A 20,283-nucleotide genomic window follows, 5' to 3' on the forward strand; every position below is an offset into this window, starting at 1 on the left:
GATGGACATGTATGCCATTATGGCAATGAAATAATAATAGGGCTGCAATCAACTAATTACTGTTTTTGAAGATATTTAAAACAATTCTAACAGCCTTTACTAAAGAGCAGAATGCTTCTTATGTCCAAGCAAAAACACAGAAATATAGAATTTACTATATCATAAAACAGCAAAAGCAAACACTCATTTAAGAGGCTTGAACTAAACAATTGTCTGAACATTTTTTCTTAGGACATTTATTTGTAATTGTTTAAGCACTAAAAGATACACATTTTAAAAAAAGTATAAATATATCATATATATATAATATTATTATATATAATAATTTATTTGTATAGAGCTCCTGCAGATGATGTCATATATGCTGGTCACGTGACGAGATACGACAGGGGCAGCCATTTTGGCAGTCATCGCGGCAGTAAATTGACAGGCACTGGCAGACTGTCAAGGATGGTGGATAACTGCTGTGCACCAGGTTGCACAAATAGGCGTGGGAAAAAGAAAGGTGTATCGTATTATCGCATTCCTAAAGACGCGGAGAGGAGGGAGAAGTGGATTGGAGCGATTAAAAGAGCCAGGAGCCTTCAGAAAAAGACTGAAAGATGGGACCCCCCGGCCGTTGGCTTTCGCTTATGCAGTGATCACTTCATATCAGGTGGGTGAAGGAATACAGTACAATGCTACAAAAAGTTTCTGGTCAGTTTAATTAAATTTAATTAGTTTAATTTAAGAAGTAGCACCCAGTTATTATAGCTAACGGACACTGTGATGTCCCTTTTTAACTCAACAAGTGTGGCTCTGGCGCAGCCTAGCCAGTTAGCAAGTTAGCTTGTAGCAAGCTAGTGGTAAACAAACCCGTGTTGAAATATTCCTTCTTATTTTGTAGGGAGAAAGAGTGATAATCCGTTGAGTCCGGATTTTATCCCCTCAATTTTCGATTACCTTCCATCTCCAGAGAAGAGGAGACATAAAACGAGACTGGAGGTTTTTAACAGAAGGCAGAAGGCTAAACTGCACAAAGTAGAGCAGGCAAAGATATCTGCAGAAGCCATCCGTCAAAGGTGGGTAGATCAAACTCCTGTCTGATTACATGTTGGGTCTACTTGTGATCGGTGTGTTATTCAGATTATTTTATTTCAAATAGTTAACTGCCGTGATATGGTTATAAACAATAACGTCACACCAGTCATTTAATGAAGGCTAATATCATATGATTTCCATTAAACATGTCAAACTGTAAACATGTAAACATGTCAAACTGCCATCAGTATTGTATGCATGAAAGCTTATTTTGCTGCTTCTGTGTTTTCATCAGGACATCAACTGATGCAGCCCCAGAAGACCATATCACAGAGCCTTTGAAGGAGCCCCCCATCACAGATCCGTTGGAAGACTCAGCCGATGATCCTGTCCAGCCTGAACCAGTAACACCACCATGCACCTCTGAAACCTGCTGTACCCGCATCCAGAGTCTTGAGCAAGAATGCCAAGCTCTAAGGGCTGAAAATGTGTTGTTAAGGGAAAAGATTAATAGGAAGACCCTGACAGAGATTAGTTTAAATAACAATGATAAAAAGGTGAATGTCCTCACTGGGCTGGCAACCTATGCATGTCTCATGACCATTTTTCAATATCTGGCTCCATTTCTCAAAGTTAAATCATCAATAACATGTTTTCAACAATACATGTTGACTTTGATGAAGCTTCGAATGAACTTAACATTTGACTTTTTGGGTTTTTATTTTGGCATCGACCCAACTACTGTCTCCAGGCACTTCAAAAACTGTGTTAATTTGATGTATTGTAGACTGGTGCCAAGCCTAGTGGTGTGGCCTGAAAGAGAATCTTTAAGAACATCTCTTCCATATGTATTTAGAAATGGTGACTACGAGAAGACTGTTTGTATCATTGATTGCTTTGAAATATTTCTAGAGAAACCAAGTAGATTGCGACCCAGTGCGCAGTGTTACTCAAGATACAAATCACATCACACCATGAAATATTTAATTGCCATTTGCCCTCAAGGTTCAATTTGTTTCATTTCTACTGGATGGGGAGGTCGCACCAGTGATAAGTTCATTACAGAACACAGTACTTTTTTACCTAATATTCTCCCAGGGGATGTTGTTTTGGCAGACAGGGGGTTTCTGGTGAAAGAGTCTGTTGAAAGGTGTCAGGCTGAATTAAAAATTCCAGCATTTACTCGTGGAAAAACACAGTTAGATCCTGCTGACATAGAGAATACAAGATCTCTAGCCTCTTTAAGGATTCACATCGAAAGAGTCATAGGAGTACTTCGTCAGAAATATACTATCTTACAAAGCACTGTGCCAATAACTTTCACAGACATAGAGAAAGAAAATGATGTTACTTATCTTGATAAAATTGTGAGTGTATGTTGTGGACTAACAAATGTACCTGATTCTGTGGTGCCCTTTGAGTGATGAATTTGTGCGTCAACAGAAAATAAACCTTTTTGATTCGCTTCTCACTTGTTTCTTGTGACTTCTTTTCTCACTCACTAGATTTGAGTGACCTATCCACATTTTAAGATCGCTACAGATACTGCTACAGACACAGAAGACATTGGTTTAACAGTTGTTTATTAATTAATAAAATATTTACATTGCATCAGCTCATTCATATTCACACATTTCGTAAGTAAGTAAGACTAAGTAATTATGTTTTTTTTTTTTGAGCATTGATTAGTTTCCTACAACTAGGACACACCCACTGTTTCGGTACCCTTTTCATCCGAAGGCAGGTTTGGTGGAACCTCTTCACGGCACAGAACCCTGAGGCACAAACAAGCATATTCCCTGCCGCAGGTGCACGGCAGTAGCACCACTGTTGCTGGGGATCGGTGCTTGCAGTTGCTTGTTTTGGTGCAGAAAACCATTTGCCTAACAGCTCTGGGATGATGCATTTTAGGAAGAAGTCACGAGCAAGTTCAAGTTCTTTGAGAAAGAATTCTGGGTCAAATGTAATGCGTTCCACAAAGGGTGAATCACCTTCCTTTTCAGTCCACAGAATGAAATCACAGTATGCCAATTTGGTAACAAATAGCTGCATCTGCACTTGGTAGAAGTATGCATGGTCTCGCTTAAGTCTAATTTTTCCTAGGGAATCTTGTTCAAGGCAAAAGTGTGCAACAGAATTTACAGCTTCATTGACAGAAAGCTCCTTTGCAGAAAATGGGCACTTCATTTCTAAGACACCTGTACCACAGCAGCTACAGGACACATACCCATCAGGTGAGGCCCCGATAAATGGGTGCAGAGGTGAAATTCTAAATCCGGCTGGTCGCACCAGGACGTCTGTGTGTGATAGGCGATGCTGCATTTCGTAGTATTTTCTGGCCAGTTCTTCATTATTGCATCCCCATCTGAAGAAACAATGGAAATATGAGTTTTGGACAATAGTAATGCCACCCCACATTGCTACCTCCCTGCCCTTTACAAATGTTTAATGCTGTACTTGGTTTTACACTTCTTTTTAAAGAATAGCCTAGTACTTACTGCATTTACCCTCTCTGTTCATTCACCTCACACTAATTTTCTTGTACACCATATGTTGTACGTAAGTAAGTTAACACATACATAGAAGAGATTACACACTGCACACCCTATTTTAGTTTACAGGGAAATTCCAGCTGATTTCAACATGCAGTTGTAATGCTCACACACACTACCCTTGACTTGTCAGTACCTTCCTGAAGATGTGGCATATATCATCCCACATGATACAGCTGTATTGTAAGGTGTCTGCTGATGCACATGTCACAATGTTTCATACAATAAGTAATCAAATGCATATGCCCATTACTTTTGGGATGATGAACATCAGCTGACACCTTACAACAAGGCAGAAACTTTTGGGATGCTATTTGGAGTATGTTAGGATGTTCAACTGCATGTTGACATTGGCTGGAATTCTCTGCCCATGAATACCTGGTAGCCTCACTGCTGAAAACATGGGACTTTGGGTCACATATCTGTCTTATGAGAGACACGGCTGGCTTTCTGAGGTCTGTTCTTGTTGCTGCTCTGAAGGTAGATCCTGTCACCCTACCACTCCTTTGATCAAACCAAATTCTGGACTTGGACTGTGCTTGGGTCTCCTCCTCTACAATATCACTCTGAAAACATGGCAATCCAAACAGTTTCTCATTTACATTGCAAGATAGCGCACACACAGTACACGTGCACATAACATGGTAGATCTTAGATTTCAGTCATTAGTAAACAGAATATGTTATGTACCTGTTCTTCAGTGACAGTCAAGTCCTCAAATATTCCTTCTGCACGCTCTTGTAATTCAGCCAGGTTCAGGTCTCTTGCCTTCTTGTCATACAGACTGGTAAGGGGTTCAGGTAAATCTAGCTTGACAGCCTTGGGTACATAGGATGTGGCGTACCCGCGAACAACTGACAGGACTGCAGGTCTGCAGGACTTCCCATCTTGAGTCCGGCACTGTGAGAGATTTTGGTAGAACTGTGTTTGCTCAGCAGCAGTCAGGGGTGGGAAAGATGGGGGCGCAGAGGTACCCTTGGTGGAATTCCCCTTTTTATTTTGTTGAGTATGGTTGAATATGATGTCCTTGCCCTGCAGGTACTCCACATTCTTCGCAGCATCCTCACTGGGAGAGGCCCACTTGCATTTTTTGGATGTGCAGCTGATCTCCTCGTGCCTTGCGTTGTTTTTTCCCCACAGACTGAAGAGAACAGCTGACACATGAGAGCAGCTCTCCCCGAGTCCCGCTGTGCAGTTGCAGTGGGCTCCCAGCACAACACCGTCGTTCCTCACCACCACCCATGGCTTTAGTTGACTTTCATTAAGCCTTTGGGAGTGATTAACCTATATGAAATTCCAAAACAGATAAATAAAGGTAAAAAACGCCAGCCACTTTGGTTGAGTACGATCAAAAATACAAACTAGCAAGTTACAGATGCACTGCAGTAGCTATCCAAGCTAAAAAACATGCTAACGTGACACTTCCGTAGCTAGCCAAGCTAATAAACAAACAATGCTAACGTGACACTGCCTATCAAACTGGAATAATTTAATACTTACCCTTGCAGTGATGATGCCGAAGTTTTTGGATGTAAGACTCCACAGTTGAATGTTGTTTACGAAGCCGGACTGACACCATTTGTAAGCCTCCAAGCTTTTGTACGCTCTGAGGGAGTCTCCTGAGTACACTGATGGAAAGCTTACAAGATAGCTGTGGATGTCTGCGTAGCGCAAGTCGGGTACATCGTCTTCAGAGCAGGAGGTTATGCTCTTGAAAAGCACACCGGGTGAATTATATGGGTCGCTTATATTTAATCTCTCTAATTTTGTACTATAAAGCCGAATTTCACTTGAATTAAAATGAGAAGTATACTCGCTCGGTAAGAAAACACTGGCACCGGTGGTCATGTTGACTGCCAAAATGGTGGCTCCCAACCAAAAGTCACGTGACCGCAGGAGCTCTATTGTATTGTCTGTGTAGCTCAATGATATTAGATATGATACAGGTTATCTGTGCTGTGAGCTCCACTGATATCTGAAATACATCCAAAACACATAAATGAGTGTTCCTTCTTTGTGATGAACACCGGCACTGTAGATTATTATGAGTCTATTCTTAAAACATTGTTCTGCTGCTGTAATACCACAGCACTAACTGTGTCTTTATCTAGAGATCATGATGATCGAACCAGTAGTTTTCTGTAATCCTGCTGGCAAACTGAACACGTTTGCATACAGTTGCATAATGTGAGCCAGACTATCTTTTGGTTACACAACTCATGCATTCTTCACAGTTGGCTTATGATTGAACGACTTGCATCAGTGCTGCAGAAGTCATAAAATTAAACTGCAGTCCTGATTGATGGTGATGCGTTATATAAATCCGATGCGACTGAGGTTTGTGCAGGATGGACAGGGCAAAAGTTGAGTCATCAAGGTGCCTGGGGGAGTATGGGAGTTGGGGAGGGCCTTTAAAACTTCAAGCCCCAGGGCTCATGGAACTTTAATGCAGCCTTTGGTGAAGGTAATAAGACCAAGACAAATATATTTGTGATGGTAACATTTCATGGATTTTAAAAGATGTGGTGAATAGATCGTTTTGTGTCAAAAGATTATTCACAATCACAGACTGTTACAGCAAATACACAAAAAGTGTGTCATTAAGTCCAACTGTCCTCCTGGTGACACCTGCTGTCGTGGAAACTACTACAGAAGCCGTTAATATTACTGTGGACAGATTTTGTCACCACAGAAGTAAACAAAAGTGCAAGATGCAGTCAAAATACTTTCCTAGGGTGTAGTTGAGTTTAAAATGAATACCGATTTGAAGACGGGTGCTAGTTTACTTAAATTAAAGTGAGCAAGATAGCCTCTAGTATATTTTGATAAAAAGTGTCTTCAGGAGTGGCTGTTTGAGTTACTATTGTGCTTCATAGTGATTCAGATTCTTGTTTTTGCTCCTTTATCGTCTTCTCTTTGACAAAGATCATCTTTCATGAGAGAATAAAAAAAAATAGGTGTGTTCTCACAGTGATTCCACCTAACGGTTCTTTCATATGTGACAAGTGCAGGTTCTGACTGTCAGATTAAGTTAAGGCCAACTTCAGGCCAGTCTGCAGGAGTGTGTGTGTGTGTGTGTGTGTGTGTGTGTGTGTGTGTGTGTGTGTGTGTGTAGGTGCCAGGATGCTGAGTCCACTGGGGTACCAACTCTATTAGGCTTTTTTAGGAGTTGTCATATGCACACAAATAAGACACAGACACACAGTGTGAGAGTGCACTTTCGTACAGAAGCTGTTTAACAGTGTCTCCCTCTCTGGCTCCCTGCTGTAGACCCTTAAGATGGCGGTCGTCAATGTCACTGACGTCAGCAGAGTGCTAGTGGGCTGATGGCAGTGTTTCTGCTGCTGTTACAGGTATGTGACTGACTTCTAAGTGATGATATTAAACCTGGCAGCCAGAGAGCCGACAGGGCACTTATATCTTGTAGAAGTCAAATCTTTGTCCATAACGTCACACCTCTTGCAGTTCTGAATTTGAAGGCTGCCACCAGCCGCTATCCCTCTTATTCCATTCTTTTTTTAATTTCTCTCTGTTCAGCAGCTTCTCCATCCCTTTCTTCTGCTCTTTATATCTCTTTCTTTTTCTCTCCTCCTCCTACGCGCGCCCCCTCACCTCTTCTCTCTCGCCGTTTGATCAGCGGAGCAGCATCTCAGCAGCAGTATTTAAGGAAAGACAAGGCTCCCCGGCTTTATTCTCTCTTTCATACATCTCTCTCTGCTCTCGTTTGCTCCTCTTCCGTATTTTATGCTCAATTTAATATTCCTTCTTTACTTCTCTTTCAAATATTCTCTTATCTTTTGCTTCACAATGCGAGATTTACTCCAGTAACCGCAATGCATGTATATGCATCCCTGTGTGTGTGTGTGTGTGTGTGTTTCTTTAAGTGTACAGTAGTAGTGTTCAATTACACAGCAGGAGAGTTGCCTCTGAGTCACTCAAACTAATCTGGCCTGAAGGTTCAGCTCCAGAGACCTTGGATATGTGTGTGTGTGTGTGTGTGTGTGTGTGTAGCATATCTATTTATGTAGACCTGAAATTAGTTAATTGTGTGTTCATTTACAGGATTACCTAAAAGCAATAAAGTTATTATTACCATTCATTATTAGGTCATTATGCCATTTTTGTTTCTCTGTCTGTCAGTAGGATTAGGAAAGGAAAAACTACTGGTCCCATTTTCATTTAACTCAGGGGAAGAGTGCAGCATGGGCCATATGGCAGATAAATGCCTCATTTTTCACTTATGGAGAAGCTCTTGGTGAGGTCTGTGCTCCCCGAGTTCCCTTCTAATTTCATATGATACTGAATAAGGAAAGCAAAACTGTAAATGTAATGCACACAATAGGAACAGTAGCTTCACATTGAGCAGCAGGCAAAGACTTACTGTCACAGTATTTGACTAAAAGACCAAAACCTACAACGACATGATTCCTTATTGCAGTCCTGTGCCTGTCCCTTCGAAAAACCAAAACGAGCCAAAGACGTTGCACTGGATGACGTGTCGTTTGTCAACATGCGCAATGACATTTATTTTGAGATTTGAATACCATCCTAATGCAGTCAATACTGACAAGAACTCACCGGAGCACCTAATGTGTATTCATCCGCCATGCACTTTACTTCAGTTTGACTGATGCGAAGACTTTGAGTAGGAATGAATGGGCTTGGAACTATATGTTAGTCCAAGTGCTCGGGTAAGTGCTCAGAGAATTAAGGGGCCGGTATACCGAGAAATCTTGTTGGATGATTGAAAAGCTTCAGAAATCTTTCAAACGTTTCCATGATGTCCAAGCATTTCTGTAACTTTCTGAAACCGATAATCTGGCATTAATAATAACCTTGTAGGACCGTAAGAAAGCATTTCTGTGTTCTGTTGAAGACATTTAGATTTTAAGAGATGAATCCAATAAAAAAAAAAATAGGAGCTGTATCTTCTATATGTTGAGAAAAGTTCAAATTTGTTCAGGAGTTTTGGTGATGAGCAGCAATAGGTTGACAGAGTAAACCGTTTGACACTGTCAGGCAGAATGGAACAAAAATGAAATAAACTTCAGAACATACTCGAGAGTATACAAAGTGGAAAACAGCCTTTGTAGGTATGGGTTCATATTTTAAACAGTAGGAAACGTGTAATCGTCATTGTTGTTCTCTGCACTGCAATGTGCGTATGTACAGTAAAGTATATAAGCAGGTTGTTCTCAGGGCCGAATCCCCTCATTGAGGCTCAGGAGACGTTACACAAGACAAAATTGTTCATTGGATGTGACAAGTATTCTCACTGAGCTGCAGAACGACGCCTGACAGCCTCACACACCTCATCAAGTATTTAATGCAAACTATGTTTCATGCATGACTGTCTGCTGTGTGGTCTATGTGTGTATGAGAGAGAGAGTTGAACAACTCTCGATAAAAGCAATTCACACACACACACACACACACACACACACACACACACACACACACACACACACACACACACACACACACACACACACACACACACACACACACACACACACACACACACACACACACACACACACACACACACACACACACACACACACACACACACACACACACACACACACACACACACACACACACACACACACACACACAGAGAGAGAGAGTTCAGCTGGCTCTGCCCATCGCCGTGGGCAGGGAGCCTTTGTGGGGCAGAGCATTGTGGTGTGTGGTATTGCAAGACTCCAAGGCTGTAAAAAGCGTGGCGGATAGAGCGAGAAGATGCAAAATAACAGGAGACAGAGGAGATGTTCTAACTGCAGTTTATTTTTTATTGTATGTTACATTTTTGTGGGGATAATTGTGCTTTAAACAATTTCTTGCCGTGGCCACAGAAATTCCTCGGCCTGGGAGGTTAGCTCACACACTGAGGCACCCAATTCATGACAATGCAGCTACTGGTGCTGCTGAATTCAGTTCACATGAATATTTGTTTTATAAAACAAATCAGTAGATAGTCCAAGGTAAAGATTCACTTTTCTATGAAAATAATAAAAAATCAGCAATGATTTAAGACAACACATCAGGTTGAAGCATCTGACCGCTTAAGAAATAAGTTAATAAACGCCAACTAGTTCAATCTTTTGGGACATTAATGTGTGTGAACAGAACTTTGAGAAAGCTCTTGTGAAGTGTGAGCTTGCACAACCCTGTCTTTTAGGCCCCGCAGTGCACACATTACACAGCACATTTATGACCTGATTCAGGACTGAGTGACAGTTTTGCTTGTTTGAGCGCTCACACTGACGGAGTTGAGAGTGAGAGAGCAGGAAGGGGAAACATGACCTGATGATCAGTGAATCCTGAAACATCCTGTAACTGCAGGTCTTTAAGATCAGACAGTCTTTGTCAAAGAAGGTTTGAACATTCCAAGTGAAGGAAAAAAGGGAAAGGTAACTGAGAAACTGGACTAAAGTCAAATACAATTTTGAAGGTCTCTTTTTGCTTTGTTTGTCCAACACATGGCACTAAGTGGTTATTGCAATATGCGTGATATGCCAGTATAAATGTCAAAAATATGAAACAGAGCCTATAAAAAAAAAAAAAGGCATTGTGCTGGTTATTTTGCAAACCAAAAATGTATGGCCCCCTCAAACCAGTAGAATGACACCCTATACCACTGCCCACAGCTCCTGGTTACAGAATAAGCATCTCACGATGAAAGGCAAAAAGATGTAGTGTTGTGTTAATGGCAGGGCTCCAAGTAAAATATATTCCCTTTCACCTCCATCCAACTGACTTGTTTGTGTGTTGGGGGTAATTGAGGCCATGCCCAGAACAAGTTGTAAAAGAAAAATATGCTAAAAGTTGACAATAAATATGAATTAATCTCTCAGTATTACCACAGTGAGACCACTTGAAATGTACTTTGGTTAATCTGTATTTTTTCAAGCCATAATTAGGCCAACATCGTGAAACTCTTAAGCAGTAAAAGGACTTCCTTTCCCAAAACATCAAATATGACAAAGTTAACGCTCCTCCATGTCTGTGGTCACTGAAAGTGAGCTCCAAATATTAACATGAAAATATAGGAAGTCAATAACACAATCACATACAATGAAGTGCCATTTCATACCCTCCCCTGCGAGGTGCGAGGTCTTTGATTTGCATTTTCCTCTGCTTCTCATTTTTCTCACAGCTACAGGTGTCCCACTGAGCCAGGTGTCAACCCAAATGGCAAACATAATCAACTCCCCCAAGTGGTCTCATAACTCACATGTCAGCAGCCTCTCTTGCTTTTTTTAACTGTCCCTGGCAGACTGTATTCAGTGAAGCTTCAGATGTAGTCTCTCCTGCCAGGGTGCAGAACTCAGTTATCTAAATGACTACAGGCACTTTTTATTGGCATACAGCACAAATCCACGCACCATTCTTTCTTTCAGTTTTTGGATTTATGTTCTTCGAAAGCTCAAGCCAGAGCTGACCACACAGAGATAGAAAACAAAACATTGCATGTCTTGGGAAGGATTAGGATGGCTGGGCCCTGAATGCTTGGTCACATTGTATTTGTACCAAGAAAGTCAGACAGAAATGTCCACTCTTTTTCTGTCCCGTGAGGATTAGGAGAGTGGCTCTTTAGCCAACTGACTTGCGAGTGGCTGCAGCTGGAAGTAGAAAGAGACACTGAATAAATCTATGGTGCTGGCCTGATCCCTAAAGTGGGATCTAATCTGGATTAGCTCAATTAACTTTTGTCAAGGATGACTTAAACATATAAAATGTGATTTACTGCCAGTTGGGGTCTCTCAATCAAAACAACAACAAAACACACATTTGGTGGCATTCTTGCAGTTAGCTATTCCTCAACTCAACTTTAAAAAAAGAAATGGACCTGGTGATTAAAACCGGCATAAAACTGAATAAAGCAGTTCACATTGAAATCAGACAACAATAACACAGAAGAATGCTCAAATAGGATACTTGGTCATTGCAGGCATATACAGTATGACATTGTTCTTTTCGTTTTTAAACGGTGATGGCATGAACTGTAAACAGGTACATTCACAAAAGTACTGAGTAGAGTAAAGTCTGTGTAGTTCCATTTTCTGCCAATTTATACTTTTATCTCAGAGGGAAATATTGTACTTTTGAATCGACTTCATTTATTTAAAATGTACTTTTACACAACATGATGCGTTTATTCGATTTACACACTTCTAATCTATTCAGTATAACATAACGTATCCATAATGTGCTTCTCATTAACAAATTACAATATTTAATAACTCATATGTATTTCTTAATGATAAAAAAATAATTATATATCATTTTATAAGAATACAACACTTTTAAAAGAGGATTTTTTTGCTGTGAATACTTTCACATTTGATACTTTCAGTTAATTTTGGTGATAATATGTCTGTACTTTTGTAGTAATATTTTGAACGAAGGACTTTAACTTGTCATGCAGTATTTTTAGACTGTGATATTAGTACTTTCACTATAGTAAAGAACACGTCTTCCATCACTGTTTTTGAATATTTGACGCTAACCTCTCCACCTGGCTTAAACTGTTAGGACCATTGCATTGACATTATTTTCATAATAGTGATTTAGTTGATGGAATGCATCAGTTATGTTCAGCTTCTTTCCTTGATTTTTTACAACACAATATTGTTAACATGATTGTTTAATGTTTTACTGTTGCACCACCTTTCACAATGTGGTTTGGTAATACTAGTTTTTGATATTGTCTTTCCAATAAAGCTTGTTTAAATTTGAAGTTATTATTAGCACTGAGGAAGTTCAACAAACCTTTTTCTTTGTGCCCTAAGGAAAAACTCAGAACCAGAATACATGTACACTAAGGGAGAGGAAAGTAGTGACAAAAATCGTGGCACAACGCAACACACTGACAGGTAAATTAACCAAAACTATACTGTCAGGGAAACATGTTCAAGTCTCAGCAAGGAACAAAGCTCCCACAGTTTCTATAGCCCAGCTGACAGCCGCAAATAATGTCCCAGTGATTAAGTAAGAAAGATCCGTCACCAGCGAAGTGCCTCCCACCAGCAGCAGACAATACAGTCAGCATGAAACTCTTCACACACCTCGGACAGCTCCTGCACCGCTGACAAATCCTCAATCAGCACCTCGGACAGAGACACAGAACACAATCCCTGTGATGTCTTCTGCAGAGTAGAATAACACAAAGGAAACTGTTGACTTTAGGTCTCCTCAGCAACATTAAACCAAAAACACTTGGATTTCTGTTTTGTGTTTAAAGAAGAGAACAAAATCAAGAAAATAGTGGGTAATAATTATAAATGATGTTTGCTGTAATAGTTGCCACAGTTGGAGCATAAAGAATGAATATGTTGGTCTCCAGTTTAGCTTGAACTGAAACGTGGACATAGTTCTTGTTGTACTGAAGACACAAGGGCTTTCTTCCACTCTATTTTGCTGCATTACTCAATTTTTAAACAACTACGTGGTTACAAGAACATAATTTAAGTCTCAAAGAATTCTGAAAGGTCTGTTTACTCAACTGAAAGAAATGTTTGACACTGGCACTGGTTCTTTAATAAATCTCTGACTCAATTTTATTCAAAAACATGTCACCATAAAGTTAAGCTAACCCTTTTCCAATTACCCTGCTTCACTTGAAAAAGGTTTCTCATTACTGTTGTTGACAAGTTGGGAAAAGGGTACAAGAGATAGGTAATGTTCCTTATTGATCATGTGACCTATAGAGCCACATAAATACAAGTTATCCCAGAAAACTATAACAACAATGTTCATTTATCTCGGTTTCTGGAGCTTTTTATCTTATCACATGTCAGGAAATGTTTGCTCAGCTGTCATACACTGACAGATAATTAAATTCAAAATGTTCTAAGCACTTTAAAGACTTCTGCAATATTTGTTTGTATTTCTTTAGGCTGTTTGACTATTCTGCTTCAGGAAGGAAAATCTTTTTGTGGCAGATATTATTTGCCCTGCTTGGGAGAGAAAGCACATTTCATTTAAGAGTGAAAGATAAAATGACTAATGGTTGTACTGTAATGAAATGTGTGACCAATGTCTTTTTGTAAGTACATTTACTTCCACCACATTTTAAACAATCTAATTATACTTAAAGAACATTTTGAAGTATACGCCTATTATCCAAGTAATGTGTTTTTGTAATTCAGTTTTAATACATTGTATTATACATGTAGTTTTTAATGCGTTTGTTGACTAATAACTATAATGTTTATTGTGATGAGTTGTTGGTAGTTTGACACCAAGTCATCTGGATATCGGTATCATTTATTTAAATCAAGTACCAAACACACCATCTGATACTTTATTGTGTTTTCACTTCACTGTGATTTAACGTCAAATAAACAACACGTTTTTTGTTTTTCTTCCCCGCCTCTCTCATATAAAATGAGATTTGTCAGAACGATTTACCTTGACTGAGCTACAAATTATTTGTTCGTTGTTTTTTTTTTACCCTGCCAGCAGTTGACAACAACACTACAGATTGTTGTTGATGGTCACACTCGCTCACAAGGTCAGTGATGTTGTAAACAGGAGAAAACTGCAGGTAATTTATGTGCACATCTTTGACAAATGACTGTTTCAAGGAAGTAATGAGTAAACAACCAGATTTAAAAGCAATCATAATCCTTTGCAATGAGTAATGACTAAAATACATCTTTATGGGGCCAAACTCAATACTTTCAACAAAAAAAAATGAACTGATACAAAAACTACAATGAACATTGAATCTCCTGGTTCCATGTATGATCGTTAATTTCAGTCACATGCATGCACCAGCTGTCCTCGTGTGCCTGTCATGGGGCGCTGTGGTTTGGGGGAGGTGGGTGATGCTGAGGGGACTATGCCCAGCGGTGAGCACTCCCCCCCAGGGAGGGCTGAGTGCCTCTCCCTCTGCCTGGAGCTTCATCATTTATAGACGAGACAAAATAAAACAAACACAACAAAACGGCGTGAAGTCTAAGAGCTGCGGCACTCACATTTACAAGCTCTCACACATGGAGAGGGGAGCTGGAGATGCACACGGAGAAGAGTTTGTCCAACTCCATGTTGCTGCCTCCCAGCATTCCTCAGCAAACAGAAGTCAGGTTGAAACCCTCTATTAGAATAACAACAACGCCGCACACTGTGCTTGTGTGCGTCAGACTGGATGTAACATTAATGGTGTGATTAGCCAGGTTATTAAAGCTAAATTTACTCTAAATGTTCTTTGGCTATTTCTGCACCTGGAATTACCCTGATTAGCATACAGCTATTAGCATAAGCATAGCCTGGTAGAACTATTCTGTGTGTGTGTGAGATTGTGAGAGAGACACAAAGAAAGAGGAAGACAGACATACACAGAAACAGAGACAGAGACTGAGACAGAGACAGAGAGAGAGACAGAGACAGAGAGAGAGACAGAGACAGAGACAGAGAGAGAGGGGTTGTGGAGTTGTTATCAGTCATGCATGACATCTCTCCGCTTTGTGCTTATTTCAGATTTATAGCTCTCTACCCGGGAAACCAAGTTGACTTTGTTGCTCAAACTGAGCTGATTGACAGGGGCCAGGATGTCAATCAAACATCATCTGTCAGCCAGCCGAAAGCCCACCATCAGATTCGTGAGAGGAGCCATTTATCCCGGATATTAAAAGGGGTCCTCCAGTGATTTAGTACAGCACTTCAATAAGGTTAAGACACACAAGGCACAGATTACAGAAAGGAAAGCAACAGAGCCTGAGATGATCTACTACACAACAGTCATGGTCCAACATGTTTCCATAATGTGACTCAATGGACCCTTCCTGCCTGGTAAGGTCTTTGAAACTATATACTTGCTATCACACAGGCTTTGTGTAAAAGATCTACAACTCAAGAAGAGATGAACCTCTTGAAATCACTATGGGTTATTTCTCTGGTTCAAGCTCAAGGTATTATACAAGTGTTTGCACTGTCAAAGTGAAACTACTCATGATAAGAAAACTGACTTTCAATGTGTAAAATAAAACACATTATATGTATAAACAACTGCAGACACATTCCCTTCTATAACATAGAAGTTTTGACCTTTAACAATAAAAATATAAAACACCCAAAAAGTGTGAAATACTTGCAAATATAATAAGCCTATGGCTATTGTTGTAAAGGGAAAGAACAGAAGAAATGGTTTGGTGTGCGCTGCCTTTGTCAATTTCAAAAGCAGGAACGTTTGACATTATGGTTCAGAAAACAGAGCCTCCATGCTGTTGATTGATGATTCTTATACAGTAAGTGCAACTCACATTGTGATTGGTTGGTGTCTTTGATGAAGATGCAAAAGTTTCGAAAAAGGTCATTGCTTCGGTAAAAATAATGTTGCTTTTCTGCCATGTGGGGTTATATTTCTGTTGTATGGCTAATTCATGACAAAAAAAGTGTATTTACAATTTTGACAATATTCTCACTTTGGATACGTAGGCTAGTATAATAAAGTACACTTGGCACACTGAGAACCAATTCGCAAAGTACACAAATTTCAACAAGGTAGTGTTGTCTCAAATCGAAAATGGCTATTGTGTGCAGAAGATGATGATAGCCCAATACCAAAACACTACAAACTACTTAATTGTTAAACAAATAAAGCACTCTGATGGATGATATCCTATAACAGTACAGCAGTACTTAATAATAATAAAACATGTTTAACTTACATTGTTTTGGTGCGATGTTCATTGGAGCATCTGAGACTGCTGCCGGTTCCCCCCTTTAGCATGTAAGCCAAGAAGGTCTACCGTTAAGGGGGAGAAGTGCTGGACAATTCATATTATAAACTGAATTGGAATCAGCGGGTGAAGGACCAAACGCAGAAAAACAGATAAGAAGAACTCAATGATTCACGGAAAAATGTCTTACTGGCAGAGACCTCAAAGGCAGGATGGTAACAAGTGGGAAGTAGCAGGTAGCAAACAAATAACAAAGAGCCTGGTGACTGGAAAACAACAGGAACACACAGTTCAGGGGAAAACTAAAAGGTGGGAAGAAGTGTTGCATTGTAGTAAGAAGACAAACTGGCACAGAGTGAAGAGAAACACAAACTGAGTGCTCTCTGGTGAAGTAAGGATAACCAGGGACAGGTGAAACCAATCAAGGGCGGAGCAAACACTCAAGCTGGAGGGAAATCACAATGACAGGAAGAGAGATGAGTTTCAAAATAAAACAGGAAACATCAAACATGAATAAATTAATCTACTAAGAATAGGGCAGGATACCCAAACTGCAGATAAATGTTAGAAAGTCAAAAGTCAAACTTATCCATAAAACCCTTTGAGTTTAGAAATGCAAACAAACTGTTTTACAAGGAACTTAATTGTCTTTTTCTGCTGCATAAAAAAACTGTCCATTGTGCGTTTCTATAATGTAAAGTTAGGTTAGATATCAATAAAGCTAGACACACAAAGTTAGTGGCTTAAAAAACCCTAAACTTGATCCACTTTGTGTAAAGCTGTGCTGTCAATCAAACATCATCTGTCAACATGCAGAAAGTCCACCATGAGAGCTGTGAAAGGAGCCGCTCTGTCCCGACGCCCAGAACAAAACGTCTTGTTTGACTATATATCAGCACTAAAGGCAAAATCCAAACTGCCTATCCCTCCCACCCTCTTTCCCCTGCTGGATGGATGACTTTGATGGTAAAATGCTGTCAATCGCCATCAAATCAGTATGAACACAGACTTACGCAACACAAACACAGAGGCTTGAATGTCAACATGTTGAGAAAAAAAGGGAAACTGTTTTTTTTCCCCTCAAGCTCAAGATATCCAGGGAAAATCTGAAAACATTTTCAATTTCACTGAAACACAAACTCTCACTCACACACACACACACACACACACACACACACACACACACACACACACACACACACACACACACACACACACACACACACACACACACACACACACACACACACACACACACACACACACACACACACACACACACACAGAGTGAGTGCTGACCGCTGGAGGCTTAGAATAGATGTTCCAAGTTGGATGCATTTGATGTAACTATTATTTCTCCTCTCTTTCTGCTATGCTCTCCGCTGGTTCATGTTACACCTATCTCATCTTCTTCTCCCTCCTCCTCCTTTGCTGCTGCTCTCTCTCATTTCTCTCTATTCATCTCCTCTCTCTCACTCTCTCTCGCTCTTCTTCCTCCCCTTTCCTCTCCTCTGACTAGGCTCAACTCACTTCAGTATTTTTAGTATTTGTGAGTAGGCGTCGCCAGGTCCTTATGAATTTTCATGGGTTTGTTTAGTGTGTAGGCTGACACGCTGCTCTCTCCCTCTCTCTTCTTCTATCTATCTAGCTCTCTCACACATAAAATCACAGCAGTTTAAGAACACAAGTGTGCATGCAAACACGCACACACGTGTTAAGTGTGTAGGCTGACTGCTGGTTAATGAGGATGTTTGAAGTCTTAGGAAGAACCAACAGCCTACAGCGGGCCTGTCAAAGTCAGCGCTATCACTCTCATCGTCCTCCATCGTCCTCTGCACCATCACTTCTTTTCTGAATTTATGCCTTCTGTTTTCGTTCATATTCCTCTCCAGCCGTGGGGTTGCTCGGATGCAGACATTACTAATCCAGGGAAATAATTATCTTCATTTATCTACTTAATCTATATGACTATATGTGTGTAGCTTTGGGCTTACGTCCGTTATAAATTCACACATGTGATTGTTGTATGTCACTTCAGGGGACACAAGAAACATGTATTCTGTTTTTTTACTGTAATTAGATTACCAGCCTGACATGTTGGGCGGCTCTATTCTATTAATTAAATTAGAGGCAGGGGCTTGTGTCTTAGTGTGTGTTGTTACTCTGTCCATTAGATACGAGCATATGGATGCCGTCAGGAAGAATTAGCCTGCTCTGGTCCTCACGTCTCTGAGGAAGCATCACACAGACGATCCCACACATATGCAAATCATCAAACACCCTTATACTTGTCTTTGAGACACTCTGTAGGTTAGCATGGGAGTCATTTCAAAGAAAGTCTGCACGACTGCAGAGGGACCCCTCTCTTCTTTGTTCTCCTCATGCTCCTCTAGCTGCAGCAGGTCTATGGCTTGTGACAGATCCTCCAGCCACGATGAGTGCTGATTTGCACCATGTATTAGGATGTGCGTGAGAGTGTGTTTTTGTCTACATGCTCCTCTATGCTACCCTCTCCTGTCCCACTTCAGCCCAGATTAGAGCGTCCGTCTCCTAAGGGAGACAAACATATAAAAATAAAGCTTTTCACCAGAATACTGATCTAAACACACTCACACACACACACACACACACACACACACACACACACACACACACACACACACACACACACACACACACACACACACACACACACACACACACACACACAAACACACACTGCATGCACACACACGTACACACACACACACACACACACACACACTCACACACTGGGTGCATTATGAAAGCCTTCGGAGAGTGGGGCAGAGCCCTTTTGAAGAAGAATCCTAAAAAGCCATTTTAGTAGACAGCCAACAGCAGAGTTAGTTGGATAGACAGACAGACAGACAGACAGACAGACAGACAGACAGACAGACAGACAGACAGACAGACAGACAGACAGACAGACAGACAGACAGACAGACAGACAGACAGACAGACAGACAGACAGATAAATAAATAAATAGACGGATACATAGATAGATGATAGCAGGCATTTATACATTGTTTATAAGTTGTATAACATGTCCTAATATATCAGTAAAAGCCATTATTAAAACAAGTTTTGGGGTGGCATCCCTTTGGCTCTTGTTTATCCATAACCAGCTTTATCACTGTTTAACAGAGCACGTTAATAAATCACCCTCAATTTCAACACTTACCTCCTGCAGTCTACAACTAAGCTAGCAGTTTTATGAGGCTGCAGGCTAAATGCTAACATCAAAGTGTTTTATCATGCTCATAATGACAACTTTAACCTGCTGAGATTAAAGTAGTTCAATCTCTAACATATTCACGTTTAGCCAATTAGCATGCTATCATTTGCTACTTTGTACTCAAAGTACAGCACAGGATGATGGCAGTTTAGTTACTTTGCATGCTTTGATAATAAAAATGATGTTGCAAAATGGAACATTAATAAATTGCCGAGTTGTTACAATTCATCCTGAGGGGCACATGAATGTTAAATACCAAATGTTATGGCAATACATCCGATAGTCTTTAAAACATGTGTCGGCCTCATGGTGGGGCATGAAGGAGAGTAAGATGATCATCAAAGTCTGTGAGATTCCTCATGTGGGGATCATTGATGTCTGTTTACAATTTCAAGGAAATCCATTAAATGATTGCTGGGCTAATTTCAGTGCGCAATGACCATCAGGTTACCATCCACAGAGCCATGCTGCTCGAGTGTCCAGACCAAAATCCCTTCATTAACAATGTATCAACTCAAGTTATTAACTAAAGACATGATAGCTTATTAGGAAGTAAGACAACTCTAAATTACAGACTTTCTAAAGAGCCATTAGGTTTTCAGTTATATTATCATTAATTAAGGCAACCTTAAAGTTGAAAGTTAATTTCCCATGACCAAATTAACTCGAGTCACAGTTATGTGTGCCGTCCAACGTAACTTGTTTGACTTTTAAAAAACAAGTAAATTATCATCCTTAATAACATTTTTTAGGATTCTTGAC

General features: G+C 40.2%; 2 protein-coding genes and 1 long non-coding RNA gene across 4 annotated transcripts; 1 reads left to right on the forward strand and 2 right to left on the reverse strand.

Moving 5' to 3' along the window:
- Window positions 1-337: 337 nt before the first annotated feature.
- Window positions 338-2,491, forward strand: LOC134864247 (uncharacterized). The gene is made up of 3 exons (XM_063883075.1): window positions 338-655; window positions 887-1,061; window positions 1,316-2,491. The coding sequence occupies exons 1-3, from the start codon at window positions 451-453 to the stop codon at window positions 2,442-2,444; spliced, it is 1,509 nt and encodes a 502-aa protein (XP_063739145.1). The 5' UTR covers window positions 338-450; the 3' UTR covers window positions 2,445-2,491.
- Window positions 2,492-2,596: 105 nt separating this feature from the next.
- LOC134864289 (uncharacterized) lies at window positions 2,597-5,474 on the reverse strand. 2 transcript variants are annotated; one of them, XM_063883140.1, is made up of 3 exons: window positions 5,073-5,474; window positions 4,263-4,856; window positions 2,597-3,385 (listed from the first exon to the last, which is right to left on the reverse strand). In XM_063883140.1, the coding sequence occupies exons 1-3, from the start codon at window positions 5,418-5,420 to the stop codon at window positions 3,371-3,373; spliced, it is 957 nt and encodes a 318-aa protein (XP_063739210.1). In that variant the 5' UTR covers window positions 5,421-5,474; the 3' UTR covers window positions 2,597-3,370. The 2 variants fall into 2 exon arrangements, with proteins under 2 accessions (XP_063739210.1, XP_063739209.1); XM_063883139.1 differs by lacking the exon at window positions 2,597-3,385 and adding an exon at window positions 3,395-4,138.
- Window positions 5,475-9,402: 3,928 nt separating this feature from the next.
- Window positions 9,403-16,604, reverse strand: LOC134865169 (uncharacterized). The gene is made up of 3 exons (XR_010165908.1): window positions 16,253-16,604; window positions 12,647-12,727; window positions 9,403-11,200 (listed from the first exon to the last, which is right to left on the reverse strand). It is a non-coding gene; the product is annotated as an uncharacterized LOC134865169 (long non-coding RNA).
- Between the last annotated feature and the right edge of the window lie 3,679 nt (window positions 16,605-20,283).

This window comes from Eleginops maclovinus, chromosome 5 (assembly GCF_036324505.1).
Source record: "Eleginops maclovinus isolate JMC-PN-2008 ecotype Puerto Natales chromosome 5, JC_Emac_rtc_rv5, whole genome shotgun sequence".
Taxonomy (NCBI): Eukaryota; Metazoa; Chordata; class Actinopteri; order Perciformes; family Eleginopidae; genus Eleginops; species Eleginops maclovinus.